This window comes from Maniola hyperantus, chromosome 27 (assembly GCF_902806685.2).
Source record: "Maniola hyperantus chromosome 27, iAphHyp1.2, whole genome shotgun sequence".
Taxonomy (NCBI): domain Eukaryota; kingdom Metazoa; phylum Arthropoda; class Insecta; order Lepidoptera; family Nymphalidae; genus Maniola; species Maniola hyperantus.
The window spans coordinates 1,920,474-1,933,630 of NC_048562.1; the positions used below are offsets into that span (position 1 = coordinate 1,920,474).

General features: G+C 38.1%; 1 protein-coding gene across 1 annotated transcript in view; it reads left to right on the plus strand.

The window, feature by feature from the left end:
• LOC117994802 (segmentation protein even-skipped-like) overlaps positions 1–7,337 on the plus strand; it is a 37,081-nt gene extending 29,744 nt beyond the window's left edge. The window contains exon 4 of the mRNA XM_034982762.2: positions 6,098–7,337. Within this exon, the coding sequence (XP_034838653.1) occupies positions 6,098–6,415 (318 nt within the window). The 3' untranslated portion in view covers positions 6,416–7,337. The remainder of the gene's footprint in view (positions 1–6,097) is intronic.
• The last annotated feature ends 5,820 nt before the right edge of the window (positions 7,338–13,157 follow it).

The window sequence follows — 13,157 nt, forward strand, 5'->3', positions numbered from 1 at the left end:
ATGATATATCTGCCATTTAATAGTAAAAATCTTCTGTTTTAAGAGAAAAAAAGTCGCATGTTGTTTTGCAGTCGTGGCATTAAGTTCATGATGGGCATAGTTCAGCCTGGGGAAAATTTTGTCCATCTCGTTTGTTGTTCTAGAAATTAAAATTTAAATAAATCATTGAGCTGAAAGATCTACAAAATGCTATGCAATTTTCACAGGAGGTCAGGATTAAAGAATGAAAATCAAACAAACGATGATCTGGATGCCCGCGGCTTCGTCTGCGAGACTACACGAATTTCAAACTCCTATTTTACCCACTTAGGGGTTGAATGTTCAAAAATCCTTTTTTAGCGGATGCCTACGTCATAATAGCTATCTGCAATCTGCATGCCAAACAGCCCGATCCGTCCAGTAGTTTGAGCTGTGCGTTGATAGATCAGTCAGTCCGCCATCTTTTCCTATTATAAGTTAGAATTGTTCAGTTGCTATAGGATTCTAATGAACATTAATACCCTCTTACTTAAAAGTTGGTAAGTGGGACCGGTGTTATGCGTTATGGGTTCCGTACCTATACAAAATTCATTGTTCTAGAAAACAAATCGTGGATCTACAAATATGTATCTGCCCGACTTCACAGGAGGCGAGGAACCTCAGCAGTTAAAGCAGGTTTGATCCAGTAGGTCGATTTCGTAAAACCTGCATCAATCATTATTACAATCTCAATGGTTGTGATTGGTTGAATTTGTTGCAACAATGCATTGTAGCCAATAGTGAGCGGGCGTCGTAAGTACTGTTAGGCGGATTGTTTATAGTGTGTTAGAGGACTAATGTTGATAGTCTGCACACTGCCTAGCACCCTCTGACATTTCTCCCAGAGTCTATGGTTTGGCATAGACTCTAGACTGTTGGTGATAGAATATGAATAGTTCATTGTACCGACTTGTAAATTAATTAAATAAGAAACAGTGATTAAAATGTAAGTATGTTAAAGTATATCAGAGTGGTTTTCATTTTAACAGTACGAAATCCTAATAAACACAGGTTTAACTCGCGGAACCCCGAAAAACCGTCCGTCATTAGTGAACGAGTATTGTGAATAGACTTCATCGCTTGTCTATGGCCGGGCATCTGTTTTATGGTGCGATTATACCAATTAAAACTATTAAATTAACCGCGCGGCTACCATTTGATGATGTAAATTGTAAACTCGGATTTTTCGAGTGTTTGTTTATTATTGTGGACTTTATTGGGGGTTCTAAAACAACAAACGAAATTTTTAGAACATGTTCCTCTTGCTGCCTTTGAAAGTAATAAAAGTTCATCATACGTTTAGAATTGAAGATGATAATTAGTTGGTTGAGTTTAATAAGTGAGGTTTACGATTAATTAAGACATTAAGAAAGTTATTTTTAGCAACTTTTTTAGTTTTTTTTATTAAATTAAGTGTTATATTCATTACACTACATAGGTACATATGTACATAGGTATAGTTTAAGACCTGGAGTGTGCCTGGAGAGTGACATAGGCTAGGTACTTTTTATCCTGGAAGATCAAAGAGTTCCCCTAGGATTTTTAAAAACCTAAATCCACGCGGATGCAGTTAAGGGCATCTACTTGGTATCTAGGTATACGTAATCTATGCTAATACCTATTAAAAAGAGGTAAAGTTTGTAAGTTTGGTTATAGGAAGTACCTACTAATCTCTGGAACTACTAAACCGATTTTGATAATTCTTTCACCAATAGAAAGCTTTTTGTGAAAGTGAAAATCACTAGGACAAAAAGCTGAGATGAAAGTAAAATTATTTTTGGCAGACAAGTCTATAGCAAAATTTAACTTGTAATCCGTACAAAATGACTTGAATGATCAACTGTCATGTCAAAAGTATGGTTCACTAACGACTAAAATCATACTTTTGACATGAAATTTACACATAAAGTTAAAATGGCGCGTGTTAAGTAATTTTTTACCCATTATATTAGATTATATTGTTCGTCACTTAAGCATAATACGGTATGTTCCATTGCCTTTAACTGTAAAAAGTAATAATGTTGTCTATGATGCAACTGGAAATTCGCCATCTTGGTTTCCGTTGCAGAATTCCCGCCAATTAGCACGTCATTCCGCCATGTTTGCGCGCCAAAGGTGTTTTAGTGCTGAAGCGAAACCTTTTGCAGTAGCACTGAGTATTAGAAACGAGGCAGAAAAACGCTTTCTCACGATGTCTTCCTCTTTTACTGACTAAGTAAACAACAACACAGGACAAAAAGCTGAGATGAAAGTCAAATTACTTTTGACTGACAAAGTCGTAAGCAAAATATAACTTAAATTATAATCTTCGTCACTTTAGGCAGTATACGGTATGTTCCCTTGCCCTTAACTGTAGAAAGTAATAATGTTGTCTATGATGCAACTGGAAATTCGCCATTTTGGTTTCCGTTGCAGAATTCCCGCCAATTAGCACGTCATTCCGCCATGTTTGCGCGCCAAAGGTGTTTTAGTACTGAAGCGAACATTTTGTTTGACTTTGTTGTGTGGTGGCGGCCATCAGTTTTAATGATTTTGAAATGACTCCTTAATGGTTTCACTTGGCGAAATGTTTGTCTTATTTAATAACCATTTTCCCCTGTGTCTTATTTCTCACTAGTTTATGCCCGCGACTTCGTCCGCGAACACAAATTTCAACCCCTAAAATGAGCTATTTTAAAAAAGCCTTTTGGTCTTAGCAGTTGTCTACGTCATAAATAACAATCTGCATGGCAAATTTGAGCCTGATTCGTTCAGTAATTTGAGCTGTGCGTTGATAGATCAGTCAGTCAGTCAGTCACAATTTCCTTTTACATACTTATTTAGAAAATAATATTCTTCACTTAGACTACACAAATTTCAAACCCCTATTTTACCCCCTTACGGCGCGGGCGGTTACGCACTCACCAGGATGCAGGTTTTTTTTTTAATTCGTTATAGGCGCACGCTTGACCACGATCACACCTGATGGAAAGTGATGATGTGGCCTAAGATGGGACGCGTTTGCCTAGAAGGTGCCTATTCACTCTTGTTTTAAAGATATGCGGATTATAATTAACAGGAAATTGGTTTTACGAAATTCGACCTACAGGATACCTATGGAAAAAGGAGTTTATATTCTGAAACAATGAGGCCAACAAAAACATGCGCGAAATGATTACGAAGCAGTCCTTTACCGCAACATCATTAAAATATAGATATAACGTAATTAATTAGCGGAGGTGTGTGAACTGCTCAGTTATAAATGTCGGAATGATGATTGTATCGAGCTGAGTGATAACGCATTAGGTAGGTATTTATTGGGACCCGTTTATTGTGGCCCGATTCTGCTCTTGATGGCTTTTTATATTGGACCCTGGAGATTTAACGGTAGAGAGGCTATTCTGCATAAAGGTCAAAAAACATTTTGCGCTGCGTTGTGTAACCCACCTCCCCCCCCCCCCCCCCTCCCGATAAAAGACGCCCTAAGCACGTCCTTAACGATCCCGACGATCACCGTATTACAGCGTCTTCGCCGGCGAAGAAGAGGTCCCCGATTTCTAACGTCAACCGGACGTTACTTAACTCACGCCACGGCCTCGGGTGCGTACGGACTAAACAGCAGTCCTACAACTCCACCCACCCCAACGTCTTCCTCTAAGCCGTGGTCTGAGCCTCACAGGAGGTGCCCTTAGGAGGACTAGGAGGGCGTTGTTTGTTTGGATCATGGTGGCTTTGGGAGATAATATGTAGCCTCAATAGCTCAACGGGTACGGGAGTCGACTGAAAACTGAAATGTCGACGGTTCAAACCCCGCCCGTTGCACTATTGTCGTACCTACTCCTAGCACAAGCTTTAACGCTTAGTTGGAGAGGAAAGGGGAATATTAGTCTTTACATGGCTAATATTCTTTTTAAAAAAAAAAAAAAAAATCTAATAATAAAGGTGTAAAAAATCTTCTTTAAATCTTCTTTAAAGTCTACTTTTTATATTTACTTCGGAATAGTGTTAGATATCATGTTATGCATTGCCAGACAATTAGTATCGTGGCAACCCCCTGCCAGCCCCTTAAACTTAAACTTTAAGGGTGTCTGGCAGGGGGTTCCATTGTAAAACAGTTTTTTATTTATTTTTATGCCTGGGTGTCTGGTGCACTTCGACCGTCCGCTGTGCCAGATCCCTCTTTCCACGCACATGCAAACTGTGGAACCAACTCTTATCAGCGGTGTTCCCACTAGATTACAACATGGGGTTGTTCAAGGGGCGGACCAACAAATTCCTAAAAGGCCGGCAACGCATCGGCGGTTCCTCTGGTGCTGCAAATGTTCATGGGCGACGGTAATCACTTAATATCAGGTGACCCGCCTGCTCGTTTGCTCGCTATCTCTATTTAAAAATATCTAGTTTTTTTATTTATTGTGCACAAAGTTGAAAATACCCGAGTACGGAACGCTCGGTGCACGCACTTGGCCGGTTTTTTTAAACTACTACATAGGTAGATAGATACTTATTACGAGTAACTATCCAATCCTGACCAAGCAGATTTTTTTATGATACTAAAAACCAGTGGTGTAAAATGTGTAAAACGGATTATGTGTTTTTTTTAAGAATATTAGCCATGTTAAATCTAAATATATAAAAGGAAAGGGTGACTGACTGACTGATCTATCAACGCACAGCTCAAACTACTGGACGGATCGGGCTGAAATTTGGCATGCAGATAGCTATTATAACTTAGGCATCCGCTAAAAAAGAATTTTTGAAAATTCAATCCCTAAGGGGGTGAAATAGGGGTTCGAAATTTGTGTAATCCACGCGGACGAAGTCGCGAGCATAAGCTAGTGACTAATATTCCCCTTTCCTCTTCAACTAAGCGTCAAGCTTGTGCTAGGAGTAGGTACGACAATAGTGCAACGGGCGGGATTTGAACCGTCGACCTTTCGGTTTTCAGTCCACTCCTTTACCGGTTGAGCTATTGAGGCTCAATTGTCAGATTGTCCTATCTGTTACTAAAATACAAAACATCTTTGCATATTATACTGGTGCCTCTACATTGTCGCGTTGGACTCGTTTTATTAATTTATTTTGTTTAATTAACATTTTACACGCCGCCCGGCCGAGGTTGCGTGGTTTCGGAAATTTTATACTTCCTTGTGATCATTTTAGTTTAGTTGGCATTAATTTTAATGTAATGTAAACATAATACTTATTATACCTACTTATTAAAATGTTTTAGAATCATTAGGATGCTTACTATTGGCTTATATACTTGCTTGTGCTCGCGACTTTGTCCGCGTGGACTACACAAATTTCAAACCCATATTCGGGTTTGAATTTTCTAAAATCCTTTCTTAGCGGATGCCTACGTCATAATAGTTATCTGCATGCCAAATTTCAGCCCGATTCGTCCAGTAGTTTGAGCTGTGCGTTGATAGATCAGTCAGTCAGTCACCTTTTCCTTTTATATATTTAGACTTCGTATGGACAGGGTTATTGAACAAACAAAATGGCACCGACTCATTGGTGCTTTAGCACCAATGCAACCTCAGTGACGCCTGGAATTCAAACGGGTCGTTCATTAGTATCTAAGAGGTGGCGCTGATTTATTTGGTTCCTAAACCGTGAAAAATTTTGTTCGCTTGGGCATATCTTGTCATTTATATCGATGACGCTTACTTTGAAATAGCGATTAGATCTTTTTTAGGATTCCGTACCTTTATAGGATCACTTTGTTGTCTTGTCGGTCGGTCTGTCAAGAAACCTACAGGGTACTTCCCGTTGACCTAGAATCATGAAATTTGGCAGTTAGGTATAGCTGACATTTGGGAAAAATATCTGAAAACCGTGAATTTGTGGTTACATCACACAAAAAAATTAAATTGTGGTTATGAACTAATAATAATTAGTATTTTTAATTTTAGAAGTAAGATAACTATATCAAGTGGGGTATCATATGAAAGGGCTTCGCCTGTGCATTCTAAAACAGATTTTTATTTATTTTTATGCATCATAGTTTTTGAATTATGGTGCAAAATATCGAAAAATACGACTGTAGTACTTGGCTGATTTTTTTTTGTCTAAAATTGTGATTATTTGTCCACAGGTATGGTTCCAAAACCGTAGGATGAAGGACAAAAGACAAAGAATCGCTGTCGCCTGGCCTTACGCCGCAGTCTACAGCGATCCTGCCTTTGCCGCCTCCATCCTCCAGGCAGCAGCCTCCTCAGTGGGCCTCCCGTACGGCTACCCGTCCCCCGCCCTCCTGCCTCCCTTCCACAACCCCCAGCTGCTACCCTCAGGGTACCCCTATCCGTACCCCTACCCGAGGTACCCATACATCCCGCCAACTCCTCCATCACCAGTCAATGCCGAATCAATACGGCCAACGTACCAGAACTTTAATATTAATGTTGACAAATAAGTTTTATATTAATTAGTCTATGGTATGGTAATAATGCGTAGGTATACAGTGCGACAAGGCTCTCTTGGCACTTGAATGACATTGACAGGAGGGCGCTGTTGGAGAACAAAGGCTTAGAATATTCAAACAAAAACAAAGGGGACACTTGACGGCAGTGGCGTGCAGGTCATAGAGGCATAAATGAACTGCTTACCCCAGTTGTAATGGCTCAATGCATATTTTTCATTATGACCTGCCAGTAAATAGGTTCCTACCTAACTAATGCTTACCCTGGCTTCAAACACTGTGCACGCCACTGCTTGACGGCAACGTTAGTTCCGATTTTCGCCACGCGACAAGATAGCCTTGTCGCACTGTAGGTATGTAGGTGTACACTGTACATAAGTTTTTATCATGTAAGTAGTTTATTTATTTATACAGTTTTATAGTTATAAATAAAATATGTAGATAAAATAATAAATAAACCCAGTTACATAAGTAATTGTAGATTAAAAAATAGTTAATAAATAGATATTATTATTGTAATAAAAGACAATTGTAAATGTTATTCATTCCATTTTGTACAAATTAAAATTATTTTTAAGTTTATTTTTAGTCTGTTTCATTTGAGAGGAAAGCGCGGAAAAGTTTGACATATATAAGTCCCGCAAATTGCTAACACGCGTGGCCGCCATTTTAGTGACCTCAGCATTAGACTGAAGTTTCGAGCTGATGGTATATTTTTATTTCGGTTAACGTCAAAATGACGTCACTTCGATGTTAATGAGACATGGTTCCAGCGCAATAGCAATTTGCCGGACTTACCTATAACAAGATTTTTGGGCAGGTGCCATCAGTTTTTACTTTTTAGTTTATAATTTTCGGTACAGTTCATTCTTTGAATATTCTTTGTAGGTACTTAAAAGATTTTTGCTAAAATCAAACACTCAAATCAAATCAAATCAAATCAAATCAATTATTATTTATTGCACATGTGGGTATGTATGTATATACAGATGTTACAGTTATTAAAGTTTCACCACAAATAGCCATATTATGGCATGCAAAAATAAATTATTTTTCATGTTAAATTTTTTGACATGCAAAATAATGCGGGAGCACTTATAATTTAAAAAAATCTATTTTTTAGCTATTAGGTAGACTAGGTATTAACCAAGTAAAATGTAAAAAAAATGTAAATAATAATATTTAATTTAAGTGTTCATAGAATTAAACGTTTTATCATTTTAAATGTCATCCTAGTTTAAGAATAAGAACAATGTAACATATTGAATATAAAAGACAAATATGAAGTTATTATAAAATTTAGTTTTATTTTCATTTTTTTACGCCTATCATAGACGACCTAAACCTATTATAATCCGTCCAGTCTGTCCGTCTAAGTTAGACTGTAACATAACGGAATAGACGGTTTCGGTTCTATCGAAAAAACGAATTGAAAATCAAAAACTAAGCTGATGGAACCGATAGATCAGTGCTAGATGGCATCATTAGAGCTAGCGAGCACCACGCGCCACCGTGCGGTAAATTTGAATTTAAATCAAAATCCGGTGCGGAATTCATTCCGCAGTGCGCGCGCTTCCATAGGTATTCAAGTCCGTTCAGTATAATATGTCTGGTATCTCTGGTAGGAACCTATTTTGTTATAAGTCCAGCAAAATGCTATTGCGCTGGAACCATGTCTCATTAACATCGAAATGATGTCATTTTGACGTCAGCCGAAATAAAAATATACCATCAGCTCCATAGACTTATTAAGTATATTAGGTGTATCAAATCACTGATCAGCTCGAAACCTCAGTCTAGTGCTGACGTCACTAAAATGGTGGCTACGCGCATTAGCAATTTGCGGGACTTGTATCTAGTTTCGGCCGTCAAACAAACCTATGTTGCACCTAGAACCACTTGAAAAAAATAGATATCAAAGTAGATAAGGTCAACTCATGGATGCAGGAAATAATAATTCTGATAAAAAAAACAAGAGCGATAAACCAATTTTCAAAAAATAAAATTATTCATCAATCACTATCAATTTACTCACTAGAGACATCTATCGTTGAATAGTGTTACCATAGGTATCTTACTAAAACAATTTGAAATCGCCATCTAGCGTTGAATAGCCAAACTACTTAAAGTACATTTTCCAGTATTATTCTTGCGGACACTAGATGGCGCTGATATATTTATGTAATTTTATTACTGGCAACATTTACTTTTTCTATTAGTTTTACAGCTCTGGCAGCTTTAATTTTTTCTATTTTTATTGTCTTTACGGCTCTGGATTCTAGCTCTTCTTAACTCTTATTTTTCCTTTTTTTTAAATGACTTTACGGTCCTGGTTAGTTTTTTGAGCCTTTTAAGACTAGCACAGTACGCGACAGAAAGTACTATCTATATCTACTATTTTAATTTTTTAATATAATAATACTATATCTTTTAATTTTTGTTTTGGTTTCGGGTACATCGAATTGAATAATTTGTCTGGGGTTTGGTCATGCTTGCAGCCAAAACCAGTTATAAGTCCCGCAAACCACAAATGTATTCTGTGCCCGCAAATTGCTATTGCGCTGGAACCATGTCTCATTAACATCAGCGTTACGTCAGCCGAAATAAAAATTTTCCTTTAAAATGCTTTATATTAAGTAATTTTGTATAGGTACCTTTGTATTTAATGACTACACGCTCAGTGATTTTGGTTTTAACATTACCTACCATAATAATAAAATTTATTATTAATTAAGTAAGTAGGTACAATTTATTACTTATTTTTAATATGTAGGTATATGTTTTATCATTTTCCTTTTTAAATGCTTTATATTAAGTAGTTTTGTGTACCTTTGTATTTAATGCTTATACGGTCAGTGATTTTGGTTATATTTTGAAGTACCTAACGACGTAGTTAGTTGTAACAATTCTATTAAAATTTGCTTCGAAAGAACCACATCTTGGTGTCAGAGGAATTTTTATGCGATTCAGTGATATTCTGAAGTAATATTTTTGAATCCTCCTTAGGTCTCTTTTGCAAAATAATTGTCTACTTTAATAATAATCTCACGAGCACGACTATTAATTATTTTTAATCGACTTCCAAAAAAAAAGGTGGGTTCTCAATTCGGCCCGTTTTTTTTAATGTATGTACACCGATTTTTTCGAGGTTGCTGGACCGATTTGCAAAATTTTTTTTAATCGACAGGGGGTGTTTTGTAGTGGTCCCATAAAAATAAAACTAGAACCCAAAGCGTGACGCTCGCCCGACTTCAACATGCTTATACATACCTACACGTGTAGAAACAAAAGTTATTTTGTACTTTGTACTGGTTTTGGAAGTCGGTTTTTAAATAATTTTTTTTCATACCTACTCATATTTAACCCAAAAAGGAAACAACAAATTAACAAAAAACTTAACAACAATAACAAACAAAAACGAAACAAAATGTGTGAATTTGCAATAATATTCAAAACACGATAAGCGTACTCTACCGACAGTTTTGTCAACGGTAGGTACCTACTGGTTGCTCGATACTTCAGTGTAGTGCTGACGTCACTAAAATGGCGGCCACGCGCATTAGAAATTTGCGGGACTTATAACATAAAACACTACAGGAGCCTCAATAGCTCAACCGGTAAAGGAGTGGACTAAAAACCGAAAGGTCGACGGTTCAAACCCCGCCCGTTGCACTATTGTCGTACCTACTCCTAGCACAAGCTTGACGCTTAGTTGGAGAGGAAAGGGGAATATTAGTCATTTAATATGGCTAATATTCTTTAAAAAAATAAAAGTTTTGACCACAACATTATTGCAATATGAAGTTTGATTGAGTTAACATACCTATATTATGGCTTTTAATTATTACTTATCTTTTTTTTTTTGAGTTAACTGCTTGGGTTGTGATTTCTGTTGCTATTTGCAGATTCAATCGAGTAAAAAGGCACCAAATAAAAGAAAGTTAGCATCTAGGTGCTAATATGAGTCCACCTAAATGCAGAAAATTGCAAATGGCCAGAAAACCAGACGTTATTTACTTATACCTATGCCATAACAGTGATATCATAACTCTATGTGCCATAAGTATTGAATTATGACGTAGACGTCCACTAACAAAGTATTTTTGAAAATTCAATCACTAAGGGTGAGGTCTATAGAACGCACTCTGACTTTGCTTAGACTTAAGACAGAGTTAAAACGAGACAGACGTATATCTCTCACATAAATCTGTCTCATTTTAACTCTTTTAACTCAATCTTAAGTCTGAGCAAAGTCAAAGTGCGCTCTGCCGCTCTATAGATCTCAGCCTAAGTGCGTACAAATTACAATATTCAATTATAGGGCTTTGAAATTGGTGTAGTCCACGCAGACGCAAGTCGTGAGCATAGGCTTGTAGGTATCAAAATATATAAAAGGAAAAGGTGACTGACTGACTGACTGATCTATCAACGCACAGCTCAAACTACTGGACGGATCGGGCTGAAATTTGGCATGTAAGTAAGATTGCTATTATGACGTAGGCATCCGCAAAGAACGGATTTTTGAAAATTCATCCCCCAAAGGGGTGAAATAGGGCTTTGAAATTTGTGTAGTCCACGCGGACGAAGTCGCGGGCATAAGCTAGTCGTTATTGTATTTTATTTCAACTATTTTAAAGATCCTAATGAAAGTTAATTTGATAGATAAGCAAATGATAAGCAGGTCTTTTTATTAGAAAAAAAATATTTGCCAAAGATTTAGGTCAAACCACGACCTCCGGTTAAGAATGTGTGAAAATTAGCAAGATCTTAAATTACCTACAGATACTTATCATCATCATGATCAACCCATCACCGACTCACTACAGAGCGCGGGTCTCCTCTCAGAGTGAAAAGGGTTTAGGCCATGTGCGGATTGGTAGACTTCACACACCTTTGAGAACATTATGGAGAACTCTCAGGCATGCAGATTTCCTCACGATGTTTTCCTTCACCGTTAAAGCGAGTGATATTTAATTAATTAAAACGCACATAACTCCGAAAAGTTAGAGGTGCGTGCCCGGACCTCCGATTAGAAGGACGTCCTAACCACCAGTGGCTATCACAGCTTCACAGCTACTTATAATAATAATAAATCTTTATTTTCAGATAAAAATCCAGAGCTATACAATATAATAAAATAACGTTTAGATGAAATTAAATTAAAATAAAATAAATAGCCAAAAGTAATTTTTTGCAAATTAATTAGGTATATAAAGTAAAATAAAATAAGATTATTTAAGTCAAAATTGCACACTAAAGGTGTGCTGTGCTGAGCTATTTTCTATTCGCATTTCGATGTGTCAAGATCCAATGTGCTACCATTGCACTACGTAGGTCCAGGCCCACCACTCGGAGGATGCTGCTATCAGAGCTACGCAATCTTTCCCAAAAGGAAGATATACGCGCCCTAATAACAGCAAAGAAATCGGGCATTCCCGCCTCGGCGAACATGCTCGATGCGCTGCAGTATCTGGGAAACTTCATAAGGATGCGGTATGCATCATTATATTGCACCCTTATGGTGCTGAAGGACGCCCTCTTGTACCGGTACCATAGCTGACAGGTATAGAAACACTGACAGTAGGCCCTGAAGAGGGTGTCCTTGACTTATAGTTGTTGCATTTCACGAAGGCGAGTGGCTCATGCTTGTGTGCAGGTCGTATCGGTATACGTAAGGTACACTGAATGTGTGCGTTTGCGAGCGCTTGCTCGCGACTGATTGGTCCGACATGCACGCACACTTACGCAATGCCCATGTACCTATATGACGTAACCACAAGTAAAGTTCACTCGTCTTCGTGAATTGCAAGAACTGTAATAGATATTACTAATGATATTATTTTCACGTTCAGTGTTTTTAGGGTTCCGTACCTCAAAAGGAAAAACGGAACCCTTATAGGATCACTTTGTTGTCTGTCTGTCTGTCCGTCTGTCTGTCAAGAAACCTACAGGGTACTTCCCGTTGACCTAGAATCATGAAATTTGGCAGGTAGGTAGGTAGGTCTTATAGCAGACATTAGGGGCAAAATCTGAAAACCGTGAATTTGTGGTTAACACACAAAAAAATTAAATGGTGGTCATGAACTAAAATTTAATATTTTCAATTTTCGAAGTAAGATAACTATATCAAGTGGGGTGTCATAACTTATATGAAAGGTCTTCCTCCTCCTCGTTGCGCGAGCCTGACTCGCACTTGGCCGGTTTTTTTAAAGACAATTCACAACAAAACTTACCTAAAGCTAGCCTCATCTAGGTAATTACCGTACCTACAAATCATGCCCACGTGGAATGGTACCAAGGATACTGGCTGTATTTCCGCGCTGAACAGCCAGGCTGATCCGTTGCGCAAAAAATGAGCCAGCGCTTCTGTCACCAGATGAGGCTATAATCGCGGTGAACTGTCTGTTAAATAAAATTCAGCACTAAGACTCCATGGCCCCAGGGTCTCCGCGGCAAACGAAACAAAAATGTAACTATGCATATCGATTTTTCGTGACCTATTCGACAGGAACTGGATTCGAATCCCGGGCATGCTACTTTAACTTTTCGGAACTACGTTTAAAGCAACTGGTTTCGAACCCATCCGGGGTCCTTTTTCAAAGGGAGTCAGTTCGCGCACGCGTCACGCACGGGGCATTCTTAACTGCACCGCGTGCGCGAACTGACTCCCTTTGCAAAAGGACCCCGGATGGGTTCGAAACTAGTTAGGCTAACATCGACTAAACACGTGAGTAGG